Source organism: Dicentrarchus labrax, unplaced genomic scaffold (assembly GCF_905237075.1).
Source record: "Dicentrarchus labrax unplaced genomic scaffold, dlabrax2021, whole genome shotgun sequence".
NCBI lineage: Eukaryota > Metazoa > Chordata > Actinopteri > Moronidae > Dicentrarchus > Dicentrarchus labrax.
The window spans coordinates 27,073,516-27,100,643 of record NW_026136720.1 but is presented as its reverse complement, the minus strand read 5'-3'; the positions used below and the strand labels follow the sequence as shown (position 1 = coordinate 27,100,643).

General features: G+C 38.8%; 1 protein-coding gene across 3 annotated transcripts; it reads left to right on the top strand.

Moving 5' to 3' along the window:
- LOC127353745 (paired box protein Pax-6-like) lies at positions 1-26,653 on the top strand. Of its 3 annotated transcripts, none has more exons than XM_051383271.1 (12): positions 1-144; positions 6,439-6,492; positions 9,081-9,104; positions 16,665-16,795; positions 17,818-18,033; positions 18,886-19,048; positions 21,113-21,265; positions 22,518-22,600; positions 23,101-23,251; positions 23,791-23,900; positions 24,106-24,247; positions 25,548-26,653. In XM_051383271.1, exons 1-12 carry the CDS (start codon positions 132-134, stop codon positions 25,631-25,633), a joined length of 1,326 nt encoding a protein of 441 aa, XP_051239231.1. In that variant the 5' UTR covers positions 1-131; the 3' UTR covers positions 25,634-26,653. The 3 variants fall into 3 exon arrangements, with proteins under 3 accessions (XP_051239231.1, XP_051239230.1, XP_051239232.1); XM_051383270.1 differs by having other exon boundaries at positions 6,439-6,493; positions 9,076-9,104; XM_051383272.1 differs by lacking the exon at positions 9,081-9,104 and having other exon boundaries at positions 2-144.
- Positions 26,654-27,128: the final 475 nt, after the last annotated feature.

Genomic DNA, 27,128 nt, shown 5'->3' with positions numbered 1-27,128 from the left:
CCTCCTCAGAGGAGCAGCTCTGTCTCTCTCTGCACTTGTCTCCTCAGTCAAGGAGAAACTAATTGGAGGAAAGAATAGAAGAAAGGAGCTGTTGGAAAACTAAACGAACCAAAACTTTACTTCTCTACAGCATGCCACAGAAAGGTAAGCTTGCTCTCTCCTTTCTCTCTCTCTCTCTCCCCCTCTCTGTCTCATCTCTCCCTCCATCAGCCGGAACGTGGAGTTAAAAAGTTCACAGTTTGTTCAGCAGATGAGGACAAAATGAAGACGAGTTGGTGATGTGGAACAAGACTTAGAAAGAAAGGGGAGACAAAAATGTTTGTATTGTAATAATTTAGCAGCTTTGAGAATGAGAGGAAAAGAGGATGACAGAGGAAACAGATTTCAGGTTTGAAGAATGGAGTGACAAAAAAGGACAGTTTTGCATCACTCCTTCTGCCTCTTTGGTTTGTTTTACGAAGCAAATAGAAAAGGAAGAGGAGGTAGAAAGTAGAAGTTTTGATTTCATCGTCCTTAAATGATGGAACTGATTATGTCTCAGTTGCATTATTGATAAATTCAAGATTTCCTATCAAAATGTAAAATTAACGAATGCTTATGTTTATGTTTATGGGATATGCTGAAGTCAGCCTGAATGGCAGGGTCCGCCATGAGAGAAAAGTACAAATAAAAAATCAATCGCTGCTTTGTCCAATCCTCTTTCCATAACATTGGCATTGGCAGCCATGTATAAAAAAAATAATTAATTAATTAGTTAATATGGGGATTCTTAGTCCTGTAACTGAACTGAACTGGCCTCAGAAATATACAATTTTGTTGTATCTGCAACTTAAAAAGTTCTTAAAATATATCAGGTACAAACTCAGTCACTGACATCACTGCGTGTGTCTTTCCCGGCTCGAGGCCGGAGGGCAGCGCTTGTTTTCGGGTTTACGTTGCCCCGCCAATCCCGGGTACACTGACAGACACAAGCGAGGACAGACAAAAAACAAAACAAACAAACAAACAACCCTAAAAGCAGCCGCTTTGACGCTCGTGCTGAGAGCGCGTGGTGATGCCGCGCGCTCATTCAACAGGGACTGATGCGGATTAACCGTCAACTCATTCTCGTCCGGGTTGTACCGGCCGGGCAGGAGGAACCCGGACCGCGTTCAGTAAGGTTTGTGAAAGCTCCGCGTGAGGAAGCGGAGGAAAAGTGGGCGCGTGCTTGTGTATGCGAGCTACTTTTATAATTACGTACGTACGTAAATAATTCAAAACAGCGGGTATATTCCCTGCTGCACTGTCCTTTGAGTCAGATTCTTTTAAATCTATTTGTTTGTCTATAAAGTTGTTTGACTATTGCTATGACAAGTTTGAGGAATGTCTGTCATGTCCTAAGCTGACCTTGTCTTTCAGGGACCATTTGTTACACTGAACATGGCAAAATTCACATTTTACAACTGGCACGAAATCAGCCCAACAAATAATAAAAAAAAACAACAACAACAAAAAACCCTTCAAGTAAAGACTGTTCTTAAACTCATTTTCAAATATTGTGGACCAGCCAGTCACTTTGTGGTTAAGAACATTATGAAACATCCAAATTGATTATCTTAAATGTTATATGTAGACAATGGAATGAAGAATGTAATTCAGTTATTTTTTAAGTAACTCATTCATTTAAAGCCATCATTTGTAACCTTAAAGAGCTTCATATTTTATTAGACAGCAAACAAAGATTTTGTTTCTAACTGACAAACACAAAATAATAATTCCTACAAACGCAGTTCAGCTGATTTAAACCTATAAATGAACAGAGAAGGCCTTCCATTATTGTAAGTTGTTCTTTATGAAGGCCTACAATGAAAATAAGTGAAAGGCCCGCACGGTGTTCAATATCCTGCATGTGTCGGAATCACATTCATAAACGGCTATAGATCAGAAAATGCTCCCGGTGTGATATAAAACATGCTGTTTGGAGTTTTTAAAATGCAAAGCCGGCATATACAAGACGATAAAGTCCGTCTTAATTGATGATCTAATTAAGCCAGCTGTTAATTAACGTCTTAATTAAATCCGAGCCAATTAACTGCATGATTAATCAGGTCAGAATGAATTCATCCAACATGTGAATTTCAGTTTTTGCGTGCGCGTGTGGGAGGGATGGGGACACATGTTCGGATGGAGAGATTTACTGCACGTCCACAAACGCCTCTGTATCTACCTTACTTTTAATTTCTGACCATATAGCGCAGCAGTGCCAGCCAGCATGTTAGTATGTTTTATTATAATCCAGAAATCAGAATTGATGCCTTTATTTTGACATTTCCCCATTGTATTTGAGTGACATTAGAAGCTGATATTTGTCTTCATCTGTAACATTTATTTCTTCATGGGTACTAAAAAACAAAATGTTATCAAATACTTAAATTACAATATATATGATGTTGGAAGCATCAGCAACAACGTTTAAAACTTCATTAAAATAAGTAGGGGCGGATCTAAAGAAATATTCATAGGGTGTCCAGAGGATGGCATGAAGACTTTAAGGGCAATTCAAATCAATTCAATTTTATTCAATTCATAACAGAAGTTATCTCAGGACACTTTTCAAATAGAGCAGGTCTAGACCGAATTCCTTATAACATTAATTACAGAGACCCAACAGTACCACCATGAGCAAGACCTTGGTGATGGCGGCAAGGAAAAACTGCCTTTTCCTGAATGCTGATTCACATCATATTCATATTCACTTGGCCCCAACTTAAGACATATATATATATATATTACATTATTTTGGCACATTATAGTAAAGCATTTAATAAAATATCTAAAGGTGACTAGGCTATATCTAAATCAGACCTGTCTTTTCCTGATGAACTTAAAGCTGCAGTAGGTAACTTTTGTAACAATAACCTTTTGTCATATTTGCTGTAACTTTCACTGTAACCTGACAGTAGAACAGGAGACAGATAAAAAATCTGCTTCCTCTGGCTCCTCCTTGTGCTACTAATGGTATTTACAAGAATCCACCGGACCTGAACGAAAACAACCAATCAGAGTCAAGAAATATGTGAAGACGCTTTGGGTTGACAGTTTTCCAAATACAAATTCTTTTTTCTTTGAACTTAGTCTAAAATGTGGCCATAACAGATCATTAGATAATTTTAATCTAAATTAATGTGTTAAATTGAACCTTTTAATCGCGACTGGGCTGTAACAACAGCGCATAAGCCGCAAATAGAGCTGGACTTTATTCCACCATTGTTTTTGTACTTTATGTAAAAAGTTGTTTCCCCAGTGATTTTTTTTTTTTTTTTTTTTTGTCTGTGGTTGCCTGAACCTTTTCTACTATTACAGTAAAAGGTACTGTTGAGTATTAATCTATATTTTACCATATAAACACAAGTTTTTACAATCAAAAGAAAAGTTTTGCCATATGAAAATACTATATGAATGCTATGACAGTGTGCAGTTTACAGTCTGTAATATAAAAATCCACTTTAATCCGTATAAATTCCTTCCTATATATAAAGGTTTTGCCATGAGATATCACAGTGTTTTACTGTTACAGAATTTTTATAACCTATTTGGAGTTTATGGTCTCTCACCGTAAAATCTACCGACATTTTTTACAGTGTTGATAATGCAACTTGGTTTAATTCTGTTCACTATTTATTCAGTAGAACTTAATTCTACAGATTTATGCCTACCAATGTATAATTATATCATTTTCAGCGGCAGCAGTAACATTAACTCAAACTGTCAGTGTATACTGAATTATTACAATTTTAAAACAAAACATATTGCTTTTCCTCCTCACTTCATTATTATTATTATTATTATTATTATTATTATTGCACATGCAGTGGGACAGCCTGAGATAAACCAGCAGCAGTGTCTCGGCAGCAGCTCTGTGTCTCTCGGCTCTTTTCTACTCATATCAGCGCGCTGAATGCTGCTGAATGAAACTTTTATATTGTCATCAGTGTGTTCAACAGAACTCCTTTATGTCAGTTGCACTGGTCAAATTGGGCTCCCCGCCGCGGTTTTGTGTCGCGGGTTTTTTAACGAGCCGCAGCTAACGAGGCAACGACACCAAAATCCCGCGGACACACAAAGGCCGGCGGGTATTTACCGAGCAGAGCCGCAGCTCCGCTCCTCCGGCTCTTTGTCTCCTTTCACTGGGAGAAAGGCGCTGAGTTATAGCGGGGACAAGGTGCCTATAGCCGGGCCGGTGTGTGTGTGTGTGTGTGTGTGTGTGTGTGTGTGTGTGTGTGTATTTGTTCCTGTGTGGAGCTGCTTCATGTTCATTATGCAGGTTGTTAATGACAAGAGCTTCAGAGAAGGGGCTGCTTTGAAGCCTTTATTGGTTAGCTTTTTATAAGCCAACCTAAAGAGGCTTTGGTTGAGAATATAGGGATAATGAATGTCATGTGCTTTCTTTCTACATGCATTAATGACAACAGATTTTTTTCTTTTAAACTGCTCATCTTGGTATGCCTCATCATCCTTCCATAGCAGTGCACTTTATTGGTGGCAGTTATATTTATCAATATATGTGTTTTGGTCTATTGAGGGCATATTGAAAACAGGGTTCCTGGCCAGAACCGAACTGGGGTCTGGGCACTCACACTTTAACCATTCCACTAGGACACCCTTACTTAATTATCAGTATTTCTGAATTATTTATAAATTGCGCAAAATTCTGCATCATTGTTAATTATTATAACTTAATTCTACAAACAGCCTCATTTAGCAGTAACTCAGTTTGAGCTATTTTATATGGAGAGCCAAATTGTTCATAATCCAAGTTAGAGGATATTAAATGACTAATCATATGAACAAAAACAGACAAAATAAATGTTTTACTTCATTATAGTAGTTTTTTATTTCAAATGTTCTATGTTCATGTTTTATTTAATTCTACAAACAATATAATTTAGCAGGAACTCAGTGCTGCTTTCCTCCCTTTTTAATCACACTGATATGGAGAGCCAAACTGCTCATAATTGAATTGAACAAATTCAATTCAATTGAACAAATAAGACGATATTAACTGACTAATCACGTGAACAGACAAAACAAACAATACAACCAGGCAATTGTAAAACTGCTCATTATAATGAAATAGTATTTTATCCTAGGTATATATTTTTAAGGTCATTTTTGCTTCAGTGGGGCTTTTTTTCCCATGTCTGTTTTTTATTTCACAACAATAATGAATAATTTCAAGCTTATATTATTCAGGCTATGTTGTTTGTATCTGCATATGATTATTTATGTAATTTTGAACACTTCGGGTGCAATTTCAGGACCAAATTGGCTGCAATCCTTCCTATTCTTTTGTCAGAGCACGTTATTGGGTGTCTCTGAGGCTCCGTAAATGTCTGTGGATATGAAGCGTTTAAAGATATCAGTCCTGTTTGGTTGTGTTCGATCTGACTCGGTGTGGCTCCTGCTGATCACATCGGCATCTTTCGATATTCAACTCCTGCATTATGTTTGTTAAAAAAAAACATGTGTTCTGACTGTCTTCCCACCATCTAATGTGGATAAAGTTACTTGTCACTATTATTTGTTGTTGTTTATATTTCTACTTGCAACATACCCTCCCTGATTTTTGGGGGGTTTTTAAAGATTTTTTTTTTTCTGGCCTTTTCATGCCTTTATTTGATAGAGACAGCGTATCGACAGGAAGGGGGGTAGAGAGGGGGGTCGGATTCGAACCCAGGCTGCTGCAGCAACTCCGTATATGGGTCACCAGCTCTACTGACTGAGCTAACCAGGCGCCCCCTGATTTTTTAATATTGTACAACAACTGTGCTCAAAATCCCACAATGTGTTTTTATCTCCCTGTTAATGATCACAGGTTAATTTCAATTCATCTGGAGGCTTTATGTATATTCTGTGAAGAAATGGTTCAGCTGCATACGTAGAAACACGTGAGTGCATTTCTTCAGCAGGAGTGAACAGCTTGTGACTGATAAACAAAAGCAATCCTCAAAATGGTCAGATCTGTTACAATACAGTAAAATAAGAGAGCAACAGTTTTATGTGTATAAATATATAAAAACAAACCTTTCACCGTGTTGGATGTGTTAGTTTGGGACAGCACACTGGACCCACGTGTGAGAGCCTGACTCCCAGAGTGGGACTTAAGTCTGTGCTCATAACTTTATGGACATTAGCATACATTAGCATATGAACCAATCACTGGATGGTTTGGCATTCAGCCATTCTGTCCAGACAGTGTCTAGGCCTTTTTTTACCCATCTCAACATTTTTTCCATCTGATCTTTCTGGCTGCTGCAGACAAGAACTGACCTGTGGAGATCCAAGAGGATACTTTGATTACTCACTGATTCTGTCCAGGGAGAGATGTGTGTGGTGTTTTGCCTATGAATGTCCTGTGCATTATAACAATGTCAAAAAAATATTTCTCTATTTGTGCAGATTTCAGAAGTCAAACAAGCTGGGAGACCGGTGTGGCCTCCATGATGCAAAACAGTGAGTCACATCTCTAAAGTATATGTTGTTTAAATGTGTTTTAGATCTTACTGTATCTATAGCTAGAAGTGTGAATAATTCTCATCAAAACCAGGGTTAACAAATAAGACAAAACTATTTTTTAATAATGCATTGATATACCAATCCAGATAAAATATTCTGAATGAGAACTACTGCTAGTGGCTTAGGTCAAATAAAATCAAACCTCAACAAAAACAACTTCCTTGAGTTGGTAAGCAAAGGCAGAAGATTCTTAAAGACAAAATTCAATTCAATTCAATTCAATTTTATTTGTATAGTGCCAATTCATAACAGAAGTTATCTCAGGACACTTTTCAAATAGAGCAGGTCTAGACCGAACTCTTTATAACATTAATTACAGAGACCCAACAGTACTGCCATGAGCAAGCACTTGGCAACAAGGGCAAGGAAAAACTGCCTGTTAAAAGGCAGAAACCTAGGACAGATCCTTCGGCTCTAGGTGGGTGGTCGTCTGTCTCGACCAGTTGGGGTGAGAGAGAGAGAGAGAGAGAGACAGACAGACAGGTGCACAGCAACAACAGTATTGGCAATGGCAATCTAGCAGGACCATGGCAGGAGGCTCCACCAGGATCAATAAAAAAAACAAAAGTCAAACAATAGCATAGCTCCAACATTCAAAACTGGAACCTCTGTACATCTGGCCACATCTGTAATTCTGTTAGTGATGCTTTCTGCTGCTGTAAAATATTTGTTAACACTAAAGTTTCTGGTTTATTACAGCTTGAATATTAAAGCAGCTATAATTGATATTTTTATGATGACAGTGTATCATAAAGCAGGAAAAGCTGTACATTGCCCTCCACTCAGAAATATCTTCCTTCTTGTTTGAGCTTGACTGTGCAGAATGCTGTCTGTGCAGAGTTTGACTCTAGAAGGATGTTTTCACATTCATCTGTTGAAAGTGGAAAGTTTCTCTGTGCTCATTGAAAATCTGATTTTAAGGGGCGGGGCCTACCAGCATGATTTGTGACATCACAAATAGTCTGGAAGTCAGTCCTGGTCCAGTATCAACTTGTACAAAGTGATGTAGAAACTTGAAGCCACCAGTGCACATCCACTGAGAATGGACTTTACAGTGAAGTAGGAGACATCTTGTGTCCAGCAGCAAAACTTTAGAAATCAACAACATTTGCATATTCAGAGATACTGGATTTCTTAATGAGGTAGAAGGAGGAGATTAATGTGGAAATTATACTTTATTTGAGGGCCCCACTTTGGGAAGCCTTGCTGTAAACAGACACAAAAAAAACCCAACCTCAAACTCACCAACCTATCAAACCTCACAGGATAGGAGCACAGTGAAGACCTGAACACAAGCTATATTCACAGACTCTTTGCTCTCTGCTCAACAGCCTCATATTAGAAAAGAAGTCAGTTAGAACTGAGAGTCAAAAATGAGAAAATCTATTTAGACAGAGAATTGTATAAGTTACAGGAAAACTAATCTCTGATCAATGTTCACTGGAAATAATCTACTAAAAATTCATGCAATTGTACAGTTTATCAGTTGTTTTCTACTGTCATTGTTATTATTGAATATAGTATGAAACATTCATAAAATATGTCACTTAGTCAGTTTACTTAGTGATTTTAAATTTTGCAACACAATAATCCAGTAGAGACCAAAAGTATTGATATGATATTTCAATATTGATTTACAATGTGTGCACAGTAACCATGCTGATGTAACTGTATCTTTAATAGCTGACTGGCCCCTTGCCTTAGTTATAATTGTATGTCCTAACTAGTTAGGTTATGTCCCAAGTATTCGTGGTACAACCAATTTTAATACTTTTAACTCTCATTTTTATCAGTAATTATAACTCACCAAGTTAACAGCTGACATTTAGGAAAACGGCAATATCACTTAAAAAGGTCTATGGGGCAAGAAACAGGACCAGTCAGAAATTTGTTGCCACTGTGGACTTTGTTGCAGTGATGATGTTCTTTGGTGAATAGTGTTATAATCACTGATGCACTGTAAGACCTAATAGCCTATCTTGATAAAAGAAGTAAGTTAACCAAACCCTCAAAAAATTTGCAGTCCATTGAATTATTTTCTTTAATTTGACTTTATATCATTTATATAAAGTATCATTGATATAAAGTCAAAGCTGTATAGCTCAGGATTATTTAATTTTCGTTTTTATTTCAGTTTATAAATCATCTTATGCCCAAGTACGCATCCAAATGAATCTTAATAATCCTACACAGTGTGAAGATTTGACCATAAAAAGCAAATGATCATTGATTTATTGTAAATTGTAAATTGTTCCTTAAACAGTTTGAGTCAGAATAACTCATGTAATGTAGAAAGGATGGACAAAAATAAGGCCCAAGTTGTCATTACTCTCTAATGATTGGTGTAAAACACAGATCTTCCATCAATAACACCAAGTCTTTACTCATGAATGTGAATGTAGACACGCATCAAAGTCACTGATTGGACCCTTCATTGTAAATTATGATGAGTTGAGTCAAAATGCTGGGCAGGGTATAAGACAATGAACTCCACCTTGATTTCTTCTTTCTTACTGCGGGACAAGAGGTCCACGCTCTCTGCAGTGAAGGTGTGTGGATTACTTCTCTCTGTGTGTCTTTGCTTGTTTTGTTGTCCTGCATCTCTCCTCTGACCAGTACCAATCCCACACTGCACTGCTGCTACCCCTCGCATCCATCTCACTCTGGGTGTTACAGGATGATGCTGCTTGACATCAGATTTTAGCCAGGTTTCTGTTGGGGCATTAACACTGGGTTAAATGTCAGACTGCTGTTATCACATCATCAGCAATTTAATAAATTCTAATTCCAAATAGTGAAAATGGAGCAGCTGGAGGTTGGATTGCTGAGGAGTAAGTGAAGGTGAACACCAATATTAATTTGCTAAGATCATTAGTGAATGAAGCACAGGTTACATTAGGAATTGGTTGAAATGAAAGTGGGTTCAGTCAGTCTGCAGTGTGCCATTCAGCATCTAACTCTATTTTCATATGTGTGAGTCTCTGCATGTGTGTGTGTGTGTGTGTGTGTGTGTGTGTGTGTGTGTGTGTGTGTGTGTGTGTGTGTGTGTGTGTGTGTGTGTGTGTGTGTGTGTGTGTGTGTGTGTGTACAGTATGCCAGAGGCATTTTATACGCATAATGAAATCTGATTATAAGGAATGACCAGGATTTACTAGCCCGTTCTCACTCCCAACTTGTCAAGGGTTAGGGTTACTGCTACTTGGTCAGTGGCTCTCCACTTCAAAATATGTCACTGTAGGTATCCCATAGCTTTTTTTACAGACACACCAGTCTAGTGTGATGTTTTTATGTGCTGTAAAAGTCGGGTTACAAAGAAAGCAAACAAAGCATAAAGAGTGAGAAAATTCACATGTGAAGCAGATTCAATCTAGTTTTTTATATATATAATAGGATGTGAAGGCCAGAACCGTCCAACAGAGTCCACTTATTTTGCGAGGATAGGGGGCTGTAACATACATTCAGCACTATTAGCTAACGTGACAAGTCCCTCACTAGCTGCCCAAGCAAACAACATTCTTTCACATAGACTTTATAAATATGCTGGAAAGTCATTTTGGCATATGCAACATGAATTGATTGTGTGTTGTGTTGTGCAAAAATATTGGAATGGCTGTGTAACATATTTGTGATTGGCCCCAGTGCAAATATTTTTCTTGTGCCCTCCACCCCTCACCCCAAAAAGCATGCTCATGTACACATGGGCGTATAGACACACAATGACTCCACGCAATCACTAACCTGCAGCCTTTGCTCCACAGACATCAGACAAATTGTCAAATCTATCAACTCAAATCTACCAGCCTGCCCTGGACTCCAACCACCACAGCCTGCAGTCTGACACTATCAAACAACTAAAATAGCTTTAGCCAGCCTACAGTAACAAATCAACACAAATTAGCTTAGCATTCAAGAAAAGCACAGCAAAGTCATAAACAACACTGTTCAAGCCCACATTCCTGCTCTGCTGTTCTCTACTGAGAGTATAGCCAATCCTCTTCTTGTCCCATGCTGCTCGTGCTACTAGTCCCTGCTCAACACGATATGTGAAGGAGCGAAAGGGCCCACCCACAGACACTAGGCAATTGTCACTGTCCCTTGTGGGCCCTTATAATCAGCTGGGCCCCAGTGCATTATTAGTCTGTTTTCAAATTTTTTCCCCATAATGTTAAAAGATAAACGGAAGTGTTGTCTGTACAGCCATTTCCTTCCTTCTCCAATTTTATCGACTTTGTCTAAAAATATTCTCTCTGCTAACAGCACATGCATTTATTCATTTTAATGTAATGTGTGATTTAAACTAGACAAATTATGAATCTCCGCTAACCTTACTGAAGCAGTCATTTTAACCCAACCTAACCATATACCATGAATCTCGGTCAGTTAAAAGCAGGGTCTCAATTAGAAGCAGGTCTCCCTTACTAACCTGGTGTGGTCACACATTTTGACAAATAATGGCAGGTCTCAATTACAGGCCCGGTCTGGATTTTATATAAGTTCTTTGGACGTATAAAACCACTTCTCCCTCTCGTTCTAACCTCTGGTTTGTAACCTGGTTCTCTCTGACTCTGCAAATGGAGAGAAAAACATATGCAGTCTGCTAACGCTATCTCGACCAACAGATTAGGTTTTTACCATTACCTCACTAATCGTAGCAAAGATGCTCGCTAAAGTCAGGAAATAAAGTTTATTTTTGTTCATTTTACAGAAACCATCAGTACCAAATGATCAGATGATCAAATGCATGGTTCCCAATTTATATATTATTCATTAGAAGTAATATTCATACTAGTTTAAATAGATAGATAGATAGATAGATAGATAGATAGATAGATAGATAGATAGATAGATAGATAGATAGATAGATAGATAGAACTGATGAACAGTTTTATAGAATTTTCCATCTTTTCAGAGCAAGAGTTATGTGCAAAAGGCCTGTGCCATATAGAGGCCTGTCCCAAATAAAGGCAGGTTGAGTGACTGAAGTAAATAAAAGCAAGGGCTATTAATAGAAGTTTTACAGTAATTTTTATGCCTAAATCTAATCAAACCGTAACCACAGTGTGGTCACAGAATAAAACAGATTTATTTTCAGCAGTGATTAAAACAGGAACAGACAAATGTTGTGGTCGTGCTGATAGTTGTGTCAGATCAGAAAATGTGCAAGGACAAACACCGTGTTTGGCATTTAATTTGGAGAATGTATTATATATATTATGTAGTATTAATAACAGTGAAAGTGGTTGAAGTGAAAGTTAATTCAGTCAGTGTTCAGTGTGAATGAGCTGATTTAACGTGAAAGCTGCTGAGCTGCTCCCAGGGGCCCGCTTTGCTGTGTGTGTGTGTGTGTGTGTGTGTGTGTGTGTGTGTGTGTGTGTGTCACAGAGGGACCGCAGCCAAATTGACTCCATATGTCTGTCTATTAATTGTGTGTCAGCAGAGGAAAGCCCCAGTGTGTTCCTCTGGGAAATGACACTGTGATTAACATTTCTTCGGCGAAACAATCGACCCCTAAACAGAGTGAGCACGACGTGAGGCAGCATGTGGGAGAGTTAGAGGGTGACATAATCCACCGTCAAAGTCAACAGCAGCTTCTACAGGGGCCGCGACTCCTCCTATAATTTAATTAACCAGAAGAGAAGTTCAAAGCCGTGACAGAGTGAGGTGTATTGGAAGATAAACCCTCTGTGATCCAGGTTATCCATCTGTTTTTGTAGTGGAGTGGCTCTACTACCAGGGGGGGGTTGCCTGCCTGTGCACTCTGTCCTCTATACAGTATATATGAATGAACAAGGAGACCCAGAGCAGTGCTTTTTAAATTGAATAACTAATCATTTCATTAATCGCTAATTAAAGGAATGATTAGCAATTACAAAGACATACAGGAAATAGATTACCTTTTACCTTTAGCTCAGTTTTACTGCTGTTATACTGCTGCTGCCAATGAACATTCTGTCACTGTATATTTCCTTTACTGCATACGCCAAATAATGTATACTCGTCTCCTGTGTCTTCCATCACCACTTTGACAACGCATGTAGCATTTAGGTAAAATATATGCAAATAAATTAACACATTCAAAAGAACTGTACCCCTAACCCTAACCATCAGCAATTTGCCAACACATATAGACCATTGTCAAAATATGTTGTTCAAGTTTTCTGATCTGACAGATGTCATTTGTCAGTATTGTTGCAAAAGGCTGCTACAAAAATGTTGGGTATCATTTGGGTTTTTCTGATAGCAATGCTAAACGGTACCTGAGCTGATACTATAAAAAAAGTAGCACAAATGACTGAATGAATTTGAACTTGAAACTGACAGTATATTAACTGTTAACAGTTTAAAGTATACTTTATTCATTTATATAAGTAAATACCAAACCCTTAAATTTACACAACAAATTCATCTAATAAATAAAACCTAACCCAATCACAATAAATTAACACTAAATAAGTACTAATAACAGCAAGATTGTATTCTTATTTTGAAGAGATATTATAATATTTATATTAACCTGAGCAAAGGCTGCTGTCGTCATCATCAATGGTCTCTAAATGGCAAGTCATTATGACACATCATATCTAGTGATTTATATCTCTGTGCCACATCTCCAGGGCCAGGGTGGCCCACACGCTGGGGTTAGCTACTAGCTACATAGGCAACCTGCTGCCAGAGCAATGTATGTGTTGCTGTAATGTTAACTTGCGATGGCACACGTGTGCTGGTGCCTCTATTGCCTGTAAGGTCCTCACTGGAGGGCAACTATCTCAAAAGACAGCTCTCAGTCTGGTAGATACCAGTCTTATAGGAACCAACGCCATATTGGAAACGTATTTTGGTACCCAATGCTATTTATATGACTGTTTTCAGATCTGTTACCCTTACTGACTGTGGTTAAAAGAAACCAGCGTTGACTGTTGGCAGAAAATGTGAAACAAACAGAGGTCTTCCACATCCAAAATGATGTGCTTTGTTGACTTGATAACCATCCACCCAAACTTCTGCCCAAATACTTCCACTAAATTCACATCGTCATTAGAGACTGATAGAGTCAGGCCATGAACACAGGTGATATTTTAACCTCATGAGGCAGTTGGACTTGAGAATTCATCTTGTCAGGCTTCAAGCCTTGTGTCCAAGCACAGTGGTTTGGACCCATCAGCGTCCTTTGAGGAACTACTGGCAGCTATAGCATAAGCTAGGGTGGTTTAATGCTAGGTGTGTGAGAGAAGTGAGTGTTAGCTTGAAAAAAATAATGGTGTCAATTTCTTCATCGACAGAAGAGCAAAGAACGGCACTAAAGGCTTTTCTCCATGGAAAAAAATGTTTCTCTCTTCTGCTGACTGTATACAGTAAGAGATTGACTACGCTATATGGTTCATTGATCTCATTGGTGGAATATATATATGCTGATAGATGGTTTATCACCTGCGTATTGTATTTTTTTTAAAGTGCCTGCCCTTTTATATAGCTACCAACACGGGTGCTTATGGTTTTTAAAATTTTTTTAAAAAAATTTTTTTTTTTAAATTTTTTTTTTTATTTGTTAATTTTTCTGCCCAAACATTCTCAGAAGTGAGAATCTGGTTATGAAATAGTAAACATTTTTTTTTCCATTTTTGTTGATTGTGATCATTACAGCGCTTTGCTTTGTGGGACACAGATGCATACTGGAAATTTCTTTCTACTGTGTGCATACTACATGTTAGATTTTAGTCGGTCAGTACGTACTGCTAGTATTAGGCCGTTTCAAATAAAGATTCACTCATCTCTAGAAACATTTTTGAATAAGCTGATGTCTATATTCATATAGACATCAGGTTGTAATATTCCTCCACTTCTTATATTACTATACTTCTTAAAATAATGTTTGAATGTAATGAACAGATGATTAAGTGGTGATATTTGCAGTGTGTTTCTCACCCTAAGGAATAATATATAAGCATAATAGAATACTATATATTGCTGTGGTAGTCATTACCTGATGATGACTCAATGGAGCATCTATAGTGAAACCTCTTTTGATTTACAGCAGCTCCACATCACTGCTTACAAGTGTGTGTGTGTGTGTGTGTGTGTGTGTGTGTGTGTGTGTGTGTGCGTGCGTGCGTGCGTGCGTGTTGGCTGGTTGTATGATTTATTAATGTCCCGTTGAGAGGGTTATAAATCTGCAATATGCTTTCCCCCACAGAGCCATTAACAGACAATAGACAATTGATTCAGTGTAAATCCCTACTTAACCTGCACAGTGTCACGGCACAGGCTATGGTCTGCTGTTGCCGAGACAAACATGTCAAGACCTGCAACGTGTTGATCAGCAGACAGAGCGTTTTAAGCTTCACACAAAAACCTACAGAAGTGCCAGTCTGCAGACTGATGATTTCCCCTCCCTCTCCCTCCCCCTTAAAGCTGGAGGTTCCTGTCAGGGCACAGTTTTTCTTCTTCTCTAGAATTAGAGCTACAGTAATAAAGGACAGTGCTGTTGGTGTGTTAATCTGTGGGTGTGCCATTTCCTGGTAATTCCTTAAAATGTATCTTAACTAAATTTAAACAGCAGTAAAAAACTGATTTGGATTCAGTCTGTATCCATAAAGTTAAATTTGAAGTAATAAATGAACACATCATCTGTGTTTTTGATGGAACTTCTGAAAAAGTCATATACATTATATTCTGTGTACGTATGTAATGGACAGTAGTTTGTCAGCTTTCTGAATGAAATTGATTTATCTCAGTTAAAGATATAATTTATAGTTGCCAGCAGGGGTGTGTCCAGACGCATTGGTACCAACCATACCATGCTAGCATGTGCAGAAGGGGGCTAATTAATTCTCCAAAGTTAAGCTGAATGTTGGTAACAGAGAAAGTGACATGGCCATTTTCAAAGGGATCCCTTGACCTCTAACCTCAAGATATCTGAATAAAAATTGCTTCTATGAATACTCCGCTTGGCAGACATCCCCACTTTATGCTAATTACATGCAGGTTTTTTTGCATGGGTATTCAAATATTCCTGCATACTGGGGTTCATAAACAGTGTTGGAATGGTATAAATTTGGAATGACTGGAAAGGTCAAACACATACTTCATGCCCCCTCTGCATAAGTCAGTGCTACCCTATTAAAAAAGTCTGGACATGCCCCTGGTTGCCAGAAAGCTCAACAGATGTAAGAGCAATGTAAGAGATCACATATGACAACTGCGTAGAGGGGGTGGGCCAATGGCATCAAAGCTTCAGTTAACATTGTTGTAATAACCAGAGTATAATAGTCCAATAGTGACATGTAGCGGTGTAGTTGGGAGAAATTACGGTGGCTGCGAAAAAGTTGTGTGTGTTATGGTGTGTTTGGTTGTCTGTTCTGGGCTACTGTAGAAACATGGTGGCTCAACATGGCGGATTCTAATAAAGGCGACCCACTCCCTCTGTAGATAAAAACTGCTCATTCTAATGTAATAAAAACTCTCCTTCATTCAGGTGATTATAAACTAATGAAAACATTCAATTCAATTCAATTCAATTTTATTTGTATAGCTCAAATTCATGACAGAAGTTATCTCAGGACACTTTTCAAATAGAGCAGGTCTAGACCGAACACTTTATAACATTAATTACAGAGACCCAACAGTACCACCATGAGCAAGCACTTGGCGACAAGGGCAAGGAAAAACTGCCTGTTAAAAGGCAGAAACCTAGGACAGATCCTTCGGCTCTAGGTGGGTGGTCGTCTGCCTCGACATACCTATGACTATTCCATTTCTGCCAATAGATCCTCTAAATGTTACACACTGGACCTTTAAAATGTTTTTCACATCTTAAGAAACCTAATTATAACATATTAAAATGCTAAAACCTAGCGTGTACTGTAAAGATGGAAAGATCTTCCATAAAAAGACATGTTTTTGGCTTAAGATACTCTTCATCTCCTCTAACCTGTGTTCCCTGCTGTACTCCTTCCTCTCCTCTTGCATGTGCTTGATCAGTGTTGCTTCTTCAGTTCATTGTGGTTAAACTTTAAAATGATTTAAAAATCATTTTAGAATAAATATAGCTCAGTTAAAGAATCCCTGAAAACCTTTTTATCTACTTTCCGTGTGTGTGTGTTTGTGTGTAGGTCACAGTGGCGTAAACCAGCTGGGAGGTGTGTTTGTGAATGGGAGGCCTTTACCTGATTCTACCAGGCAGAAGATAGTGGAGCTGGCACACAGTGGAGCTCGACCCTGTGACATATCCAGAATACTACAGGTAAACTCATCATGCTGAGGAGTGGCCCCTCAGGTACTAGTCAAGTTATTTTATATAGTATGTTTAAAAGAACCAGAGTTGGCCAAAGTGCTGTATGGCATAACAACAGTGAGCTAAATTAAGTTCTAAAAAGAATTTACAAATGAAATATTAATCCATCAGTAAGTATATCATTTAAAAATACATTAAGGAATTCAGAAATAAATAATGGGATTTAAATATCTATTTGAAAATGCCATTTTAAAATAAATAAATAATAATAAACTAGATTCACAAATTGAATTAAGAATACATATCTTCGTCAGGTATTGAAATGGCAATTTCGTTTTACATTTGCATTTCCTTACTGCTTTTCATTTAGCGTATTCTTTTAGTCTCTCTGTGACGCTTTGAGCCGTAAAACAATGCATATGCACTTTTTCTAACTACACCTCAAGATTTAAAAAAAAAAACATGTCAATCAAACATGTCATCCTTAGCCCCACCCAATGGTGTAAGTGACATCACTTGAGGTAATTTATCAGATTTTGCACAGCTCCCTGAGCCACAAAGGAATTTAAACAAAATGTTTCACATAAGCAGTAGTTCTCCCCAACACCTGTAACCAGACTAGAGTTTTGATTCTTTACCCAAATCCACTGTCACAGATCGGGCTCGGGTTAGGCTCGGACACAAAATTCGATTTATAAATGTAATTAATAAGTGAATTTGTTACTAGTTTTGATAATAATTTGCACTAAATTATATGCACAATGTAGTTTACTTTAGCATTTAATAAACAATTTTTATATTATTTTATAAGTTATTTATTTATTTTAAGCAGAAATTCCGGTTCGTGTCGGGCTTAGGCCCAAAACTGCTTCCATTGTTCAGGCTCGGTTTGGGCTCGCACAGAATGTTTCCGTTTGACCATTGTTGTGATTGTTCCACAGATCATCTACCAAACAGACACTTTTTGGATACCATTTTTTTTTACCCCCAGCCCCAATAACCTGTGTGATGTGTGCTGTTTTTGTGTCCAGGTGTCTAACGGCTGTGTGAGCAAGATCTTGGGCAGGTACTACGAGACAGGTTCAATCCGTCCTCGGGCCATAGGAGGGAGTAAACCCAGGGTGGCTACTCCAGAGGTGGTGGGAAAGATCGCTCAGTACAAGAGAGAGTGTCCGTCCATTTTCGCCTGGGAGATCAGAGACCGACTGCTGGCAGAGGGAGTCTGCACCAACGACAATATACCCAGTGTAAGACTCTTCTATTCTTTAACCAAGTCAGTCAGAGATTTGGGCAAGGCAAGCTAGCCACACATCTAGACTAGTAGGACAAACCTTGTACATGATAGCTAATGTAGTTGTTGCACTGACACAGCAGGCTTGCAGGTGGGCTTGGTACTAATAGTTTGTGGTAGTGAGCAGGTGTGGCACAGTCCTAAAAAACATACAGAACCCTTGATAGTGATCGTATTTAAACTGCATAAAGTCCATACAGGTGTGTACCAAACTATACAGTAAAATTTAAATCAAACAGGAAATTGACATTTGGTGAAAAGATACTTAAGATCTGTGGAATTTTACAATTTTCTACTTTTCCTTGCAATCGTATGCCTGGCAACCAAAACTCATCTCAACTGCAATGGCAAAAGCATTCTTTTTTTTCTGTCTCTGTCTTGACTACTCCTGGACTCGACAAAGGTGGTCTTGACCACAGCACTGGTGAAACATTTACTCTTTAGTCAAGTTTAGGATCAAAAGTTAAGCTAAGTGAACTTGTGTAGCCTATGTTACTTAAAATAAGTCAATACTGACTTTTGGTTTCACACTTATAGGTGTGTTTGTTCCATCTACCCCACCATGACACCATAAAACCGTTAACGTTACCCAGCGACATGAATGTAACAGACCTCAATAGGACCTCTGTAGAGCTTCTTTAAATAGACATTCTGAGGCTGGCTGAAGGTTGACACTGGGTCATTTATGCTTTCGGTCAGATTTGACAATGTTTTGTTCCTTAGATTCAGTCCACATAAGTATATCCGGATTTACATATCCGACTAAATAGCTGCTCTTGTGTAATCACGTTGTTGTGTTTATCACCAGGTTTCATCAATTAATCGAGTGCTGAGAAACCTGGCCAGTGACAAGCAGCAAATGGGCACAGTGGGAGCTGAGGGGATGTTTGACAAACTCAAGATGCTCAATGGACAAACCACCTGGGGAGGACGCTCAGGGTGGTACGCTGGGACTACACTCACTACCACTGGTAAGACACTATTAATAACTTAATAATAAATACACTTAAAGCTGCAGTAGGTAACTTTTATAACAATAACTTTTTGTCACTATCTTGACTGAGAATTTTCACTATATCCTGACAGTAGTACATGAGACAGATAATCTGTGAAAAATCAGCTTCCTCTGGCTCCTCCTAGTGCTCCTAATGGCCTCTGCAAGAATCCACCGGGCCTGAACGAAAACAACCAATCTGATTTTTTTTACAGATCACACGTACACATATGTGTCTCTATGTGCTGGTCAGTGTCATTGCTTTAAATTATTCTTTTCTTTTTTTAATTAGCAGCTATAGTAGATTTCCCACATGCAAAATTTACCCCAAATTCATGGAGCAGAGGACACATTGCACATAGAGTTGACACAAGCAGCTTCCTTTTCTTTTCCTTTATTGAGTGTGTGTGTGTGTGTGTGTGTGTGTGTGTGTGTGTGGCTGAGGGCCCCATTTGCTGCATGGAGTAGACTCATATGCTGCTGCTCCTCCTCCAGCGTCCTGGGATTACAACAGTGAAACGAAGTCATGCTATACTACCACGGCTGCTGCCTCCTCATCAGTCTACAGCATGTTTGTGCCTGTGTGTGTGTGTGTGTGTGTGTGTGTGTGAGGGGAGGGAGAAGGGGCGTCTGCTCTCATTTGTGTCTCTTTCTGCCTGACTGACTGTGACACTGAGCAATGGCTTCATTCTGTTTTGCAGTCTCTGTCTGCTGGGGATAATGAATAATTAGGCTAGCACCACAAATAACATGAGTTCCACGGGGAGCTGGAGTCAAGCTCCCGTCTGCTTGGAGATCACATGATCCAAGTGCCCTGTGCCTTCACTCATCTTCACCTCACATGCATGGTTTAATATAATGGACTATATTGTCTACTACGATCAAGGCTTGGCTTTTAGTGAAGTACTGTATACGGCAGGGGTTGGTGTTGATTTTGCTAATATCAGGGTTCCTACGCGTCCTGGAAAACCTGGATATATTAGGGATTAGTTTTCCAGTCATGGGGTCACCTGGAAATTGATTAAAGCAGTGGTTCCCAACATTTTTCCTAAAGGGACCCCTTTTATACCATTGAGTAAACTGACGACCCCTGACTAAGTGACATTTTCTATGGATATTTCATATTACATACCTGATAACTGTACAAAGAACCCAAACAGTGAACACACTAACTGCAAGAAGTTTGAGTAAAAACAGCAATTTGGATGATTTTCTGAATTGGTGATATACATTATATCTATGCAAACAATTTCATTTACTTTTCTTCACAGAAATTCGGAGATATATATTTTTAAAAGCAAATATTTGTAAAGTGTTCTTACACCCCTTAAAGGCCTCACGGTTTTTCTTGACAATACAGGACAACAATTGTTCACAATAGTGGTCAGCATTTATGGGACACGTAGCTTGCCTTAGCTTGGTTTTTTGGCCCGCTCTGCTATTCTCAGCACAGCCGATTTTTCCACATATGAAAGTGGCCTAAATCAGAATTGAAAAGAAAATCCGATGTGAGTCACATACACTGACAGTAAATCACATATGAGCAAAAAAATCTGATTTGGGTCAACCCTAACCCTAACCCTAACCCTACAGCTGCAAAGCAGCACGCATATCAAACGTACTAATCACTGTGATTCATACATGTAAACTTGAACCTAACCAAAACTCCAGAAGATTTAAGTATGTAGTCCTTTTCTCTTCAGCAGCATTTAACCTTTTAACTAACCTTTTAACATTTTAGTTGCCTTAACTTACTGTTGATTTTAGTCGGCTACAATCCTATGATATTTAGTCAATCAAAACATTTCAGATGGCTAAAATATGACTACAGCTAAATCAAAAATTGCTTTCAAAAACACCTGCTCATAGGGGAATAGTGCTATTTTTACTCACCATAAGATATGAAAACTTCTTCGACCCCAGCTGATGGTGTTTACAAGCTTAACAGTGACTGGTCTTAAACCACAGTATTTGTTTGTTCCTTCCTTCCTTTTCACTACTTCCTTCCTTCCTTTCTTCCTTCCTTCCTTCCTTGGTGCAGAGTGTCCACAGGCTGAAGGAGGGGAAAACACCATATCAGTTAGTTCCAATGGTGAGGACACAGAGGAAACTCAGATGAGGCTTCAGCTGAAGAGGAAACTGCAAAGAAACAGAACGTCTTTCACACAGGACCAGATAGAAGCACTGGAGAAAGGTACAGCATACGTACATTTACAATGTATGGGTGAAGAATAACCGCTGTGCAGGGCTGTTTCCTGTGTTAATCTGTATTCTGCATGTGACTTAAGTGTGGAAAACAGCCACTTTACCCCGACTGAGCGGGGTCCGATTCACAATGTACCAATCAGACAATTATAAGACATGGCCTTCTTCTCAATAGCGTGCTTGTGTGTTTCTGTAGGTCATATAGAGGCATCACTATTAAATTGAGACTGTTTCATAATTAGTATAAGTTAAAAACTCCTTGTAGTACGTTTAAGGCAAACTTTTAAAATGTCTCCATAACAGATTTCCACACTAAAAATCGAGACCAGTAACAGCTCAGCCAGGTTTTAATTCATCCAATCAGGAATGGTCCATGTTGATGTCTCAGTGAAGAGGAGAATCATCAGCCATGTCCTTTCTACTGTCACCTAGCACATGTTGTCGTGTGTTGCTGTTTAGCCAACTGTCATACAGTAGCCTAATATTAATCATTATGGATGTTTAGTCGGCTGTCATGTAATTTATGTTGTTGATGATTGCATGAACTCGAAAACATGCTTTTTGTTGTGGAAATTTCTTCTAAACCAACCAGTTGTTAATCATGCAAACATTTGCTGATTGGTCTCGGCTGACTGGGTTGAACTAATTTACAGCAGATGTTTTTCAGACTTCAATCATCTCACTTTCTGCAGGAAAGCATATTTCCGGGATATCGAACCATTCTTTTAATCACTATTATCTATAAAGATCCAATGCATTAATAAAGCCCTGGAACAGATACAGGACACCAGTGTATAGGATTTAGTGGCATCTAATGGAGAAGTTGCAGATTTGAACTAACTGAACACCACTTGTGTCCATATTTGACGACCTGGGAAAGACAATGGGATGTATGTGTGTAGGAGAAACTACATTGGCCACTAAAGGAGTAAAGGAGTCACACTAATGAAAAAATGATTACTATTTCTGCCAATAGAGCCTCCAAAATGTTACACACTGGACATCCAGAAATTATTCATAGGAGTAGCATAACAGGATCTACACCCAGAATTTTATTATACAACCTTGCTTGTAAAATTATATATATATATATATTATATATCCTTGTATCCTTGCATATTTTGAAGCATGGGGCTGCTGACCAAGTGGCAATATTTCATGAGTTGGGAGTGAGAACGACTGCAATTAGACACATCACAACTTATGTTACCATGTAAGGACACCATTTGTTTTTGTTCCAGAATTTGAAAGGACTCACTATCCAGATGTGTTTGCCCGAGAACGCCTTGCCAACAAAATAGACCTTCCAGAGGCAAGAATACAGGTAGGCTCTGTTATTTGTTGTTTTTTTAGGCTTAGTGTGTGTGTTTTTGTTAAATAACAACATTATTAATATGCAATTAGTGATGATCAGTCAAGAATAGGTTCACATATTTTCAAATCTAATACTGACCTGTCCATGGTTGCTGTAATTGTTCCTCTGTCCACATTGGCTGTCAAGAGATCCCTTTTTTTTATTTAAGTGACAAAATCCACATTCATTGTTCTGAATAAATTCCTTAAGCAGTGTGAGCTAGACAAAGGCATAGATATCTTGCAAAGTTACACTCTCTTTAGAACAAATCAAAATAACTTTTTTTAAATTTGTTTTTGTACAGAACAAAGGCACAAAAACATTTTGTCTCCCATCACTGAAATTTCTATAAGAAGGGATCTCTTCACAGCTACTGTGGACAGGAAGAACAGTTACTGCAACCGGAGTCATGTTTTAAGATTGATAACCTCTATAACAACCGATGTTTTTTTCTATTCTGTCATGTGCAGGTTTGGTTTTCCAACAGACGAGCAAAGTGGAGAAGGGAGGAGAAGTTGAGAAATCAACGTCGTCAGGTGTCCAGCTCCTCCAGCCATATTCCCATCAGCAGCAGCTTCAATGCCAGTGTTTACCAGCCTCTACCACAACCTACTACACCAGGTATTGACAAGGACATTTACCACAAGCACACTACCAATCAAAAGTTTGAAAGGACTACTCTATATTTCGGAATGGTGAACCAGACTAACTAAGGACTTACATAGGTGGTTGTGAGCAGTAGGATTGAACCACTAAGCCTACAATTAATAAAATACCTGCTCACCTGAGCTCAGGGAGAGTATCACAATTTGAGATTTACTTGCAAGCAGTAACTTGGACCAACTATGTCTCTGTCTGTAATAGATTGTATTTTAAGATAGACTGCCTGGGATATAGGGGTGTAAGAAAATATCCATACATATGAGTATCACAATATTTTGTTTTGTGAGATTCTATCAATTCTCAAAAAAACACCATACATTTTTAATCGCTATATAGTAATCTATCGCATGGCTTACAATATCGCAAAATATCGTAATATATTCAATGTAACCCCTGTATCATGATATGTAACATATCGCCAGATTCTTGCCAATACACAGCCCTAATACTGTACAAATCTCTTTGTTCTCTGCATTTTCTCATCCCTGTCTCTCCAGTGTCCTTCTCATCAGGATCCATGTTGGGAAGGTCAGATCCAGTTCTGTCCAACAGCTACAGCCTACCAACCATGCCCAGCTTCAGTATGGCTGCGAGTCTGCCTATGCAAGTAAGATGATTTCATGAATACCTTGAAGTTAGAGATACCATCTTTGTGTGTCAGTATCTGACTTCAGCTTCAGACTTCAAATAACCTTGATAGTTATAAGGCCTTAGCATCACTGTTTATCTTGCATGACACATACCCAATGGTGAATCACTCATCCTGATGTTAAATTCTGCTTTTAATGGGTAATATTATTTTATGTTTCCAGGCTTCCAGCCAGACATCTTACTCATGCATGCTGCCCACCAGCCCCACTGTAAATGGAAGAAGTTATGATACATATACCCCTCCACACATGCAGCCACACATCAACAGCCAGTCAATGACTTCCTCTGCAACGTCGTCAACAGGTAGGAAGTTGCTCACTGGCTACTGTTTGATACTCTACATACCGTCTTCTCCCCTCTACCTGCACGGACAGAATGCATGTTGACTTTTTAAATGAGAAATGAGTGACAGAAATCTATACTGATTTTCAATTTTGTATCCAGTTCCATCTAGTATCAAACATGGCATCTTGGGTTTGAATATTTCACAGATTGTAAAAATGATATTCTTGGACTAATAAAATTGTGTAAACTTATTTTAAAGGGTAAGTGACTAATGGGGGACAACAAGTTTTCAATTTGGTCCAGTATTGAGTAATAGTGCTGCATCCTGCAGCCGCAAAATGGATTACAACGCAATATGGGCAATTACGCATCCTCAAAGTACATTCATTAAAAGTGTTGTTTTTGCTACTGACTGGCTCAGATTGTTTTTATAAGTGTCTGACAACAAGACCTTACAGAGAAATTAAATATTTTCTGTTCCTTTCGCTTGATCCACTGTGTTTCTAACCAAGTCTTGCTCAAGGAGAAGTCTTGTCAAGATTGTTCAATTGCCCGCAAGGATTATATGATTCAGGCTTTTTTGTGCCATGTTCTGGACCGTTTCATCAAATGGAAATATTGTAAATGTGTTTTTATTATTTGCTATGTTTGGTATTTTTGGAAACCTTGGAATCTGTACTAGTGTGGGTTTGGACAATGTTCAGCTGTACCATCTTTGTAAATATTGACTGTCCAATGTCGGGCTGTAGCCCTAGTTTTTGCGGGGTGTTCTGAACCATCATCCCTTGTCATCCCTCATCTGTGGTTTTTATGGCCAACTGAGCATCTTGAATCGGCTTTAACAAATCAGTACACAAAAAGAGAAAAGCAGGTGGGGGAAACAAACAACTTTGCCAAAAGAGCACACATGAAAGCATAATCTAATTTTTTATCTTATCCCATATGATCACTCAAATATACAGATATTTTAACAGCTGTTTCATAAATCCATCTGAGTGAGAGCAGGCAAACCTACAACCATAGGGCTGCTTCTGTTTTTATCCGCTGTTCATTTTTGAAGGACGAATGCAGACTACTGCCACCTGCTGTTATAGAAAGTTATCACCTCTCGCGCAGGCGCACAGCGTACAGTATATGCTAGTTTATTTACTGTAGTCGGTGTAGTGTGTTCTAGCGTCACTTTTTGGCCACAATATAGGCGACATGAGGCAACGCAACAGTTGACTTTTGTCGCAGCTTCTTCTTTGATGTCGGATTTGGTGTGCCATGTCTTTGTTATAACTGTACTCTAATGACCTCTTTGTTGTCCTGTTACCAGGTCTGATTTCCCCTGGTGTCTCAGTTCCAGTCCAAGTTCCAGGAGGTGAAGCGGACATGTCACAGTACTGGCCACGCCTGCAGTGATGTCATTTCTCGCGGCAATCGTTGTTGCCTGTGGTGACCTTCAACTGGACTGTGTGGGACATCAGACCCTGACCTATCCCTACTTTACAGCTTGAATGTCAAAAAGGACCTGTCATTGACTGAAACAGACTGTACTGCAACAAATGAATATGAAGAAATTGCTCTCATTATTGAGTGTGAGAAAACCAAATTCTGGAGAAAAGCAGGACAGAAAAAGGTTTGAGAACTCTTCCAGTTAAAGGATTTTAATATTACTGTAAACCAGTGCAGGTTTGGCTGCAACTGGATCAAAGTTCTTGGGGAGTTCTCTCTCCACATCATCTCCATCAGCTGCCATTCAAAGTCTGGCAGGGGAGGACACTCTGGCAGTAGCCCAGAATGAAAAGCTCTAGCCTGAGCTGTACTCAGGGAGCTCAGGAAGCTGGACCGTCCTTTGGCAACAATAAACTCCAGACAGGAATAAACTGCTCAGTGTCCATTTGGACACTCTTTGGGAAGACATATTACCTCCACTTTCAGTTCCTAATTTATATCATGTTGGTGTATTTGTAGTTGACTGAAACATAAAGGGACAAACTTAATGAAACTTGAACTTAGCTGTCTGCTGTGAATTTGTTTCATCAGCAGGTTCCAAAAGCACCGCCCTGGAATGTGTATAGAGTTTCGGAATGTGGATTCTGGTGAAACGTGTTTGGTATTGTAAAAACCTCGACCTGGATGTGATCTGCTAACTGGCATGGAGTGAAAACCTGTCTGTTTGGGTGGCTAAATCTCAGTTTGTTTTAATTCCAAAGCTCCTATGTCCAGAAATTCAATAGTAAACCAACTATTGAAAGACTGAAAGCAGAACAAACACTTGCGCTTATAAAAAAGTGAACATTCGATTGTGTCTGGGATGTAAATCTGTTTCTAATTTCAAAGTGTAAAGTATTTGTCCTCTCCAGTGATCTGAGAGGGTTTCCATAATAAAGTTATTTCAATTATATTCCTTTTTAGGTTCTACAGTATGTTATCAATGTATTTATAGCGTGTTTTTTTTATTTGTGCACCTGAACCAGAACCCTTACAGCTGCATTAAAAAATTAATTGCAGTGGAATCTAGTCTCCATCCCTCTAGCAGGGGTGTTTCCAGAGGGGTGAACTGGGGTGTGACTGGCCACCCCATTTTCCCAACCTCTTCCACTCCACACTGTCTTTCAGAGGCTGTAGCAGGCTCTGCTTTGAAGCTATAGTGAATATAATGGTATCATATGAAACTAGATACATCCATTCATACCAGCCATGTCATGCTAGCATATTGGGAAGAGAGCTAAATAATGCGTCACATTTTGGCGATGGAAGAACAGGCATTTTCAAAGGGATCCCTTGACCTCTGATAATATTTGAGTAATACTGACCAATCACATTTGAGCAAGCTTTGGTTGCATGCAGGTAAACAGTCCATGTGGAGAGCAAAAGAAGTACAACGCAATGGCTGAAATGCAATCTCAGAACC

Excerpts from the sequence above, each read along its gene's own strand:
- LOC127353745 (XM_051383270.1), top strand. Across the intron at positions 22,601-23,100 it reads TTCCAGAGGCAAGAATACAG|GTTTGGTTTTCCAACAGACG; the intron begins GTAGGCTCTGTT and ends TGTCATGTGCAG. Across the intron at positions 24,248-25,547 it reads CTCTGCAACGTCGTCAACAG|GTCTGATTTCCCCTGGTGTC; the intron begins GTAGGAAGTTGC and ends TCCTGTTACCAG.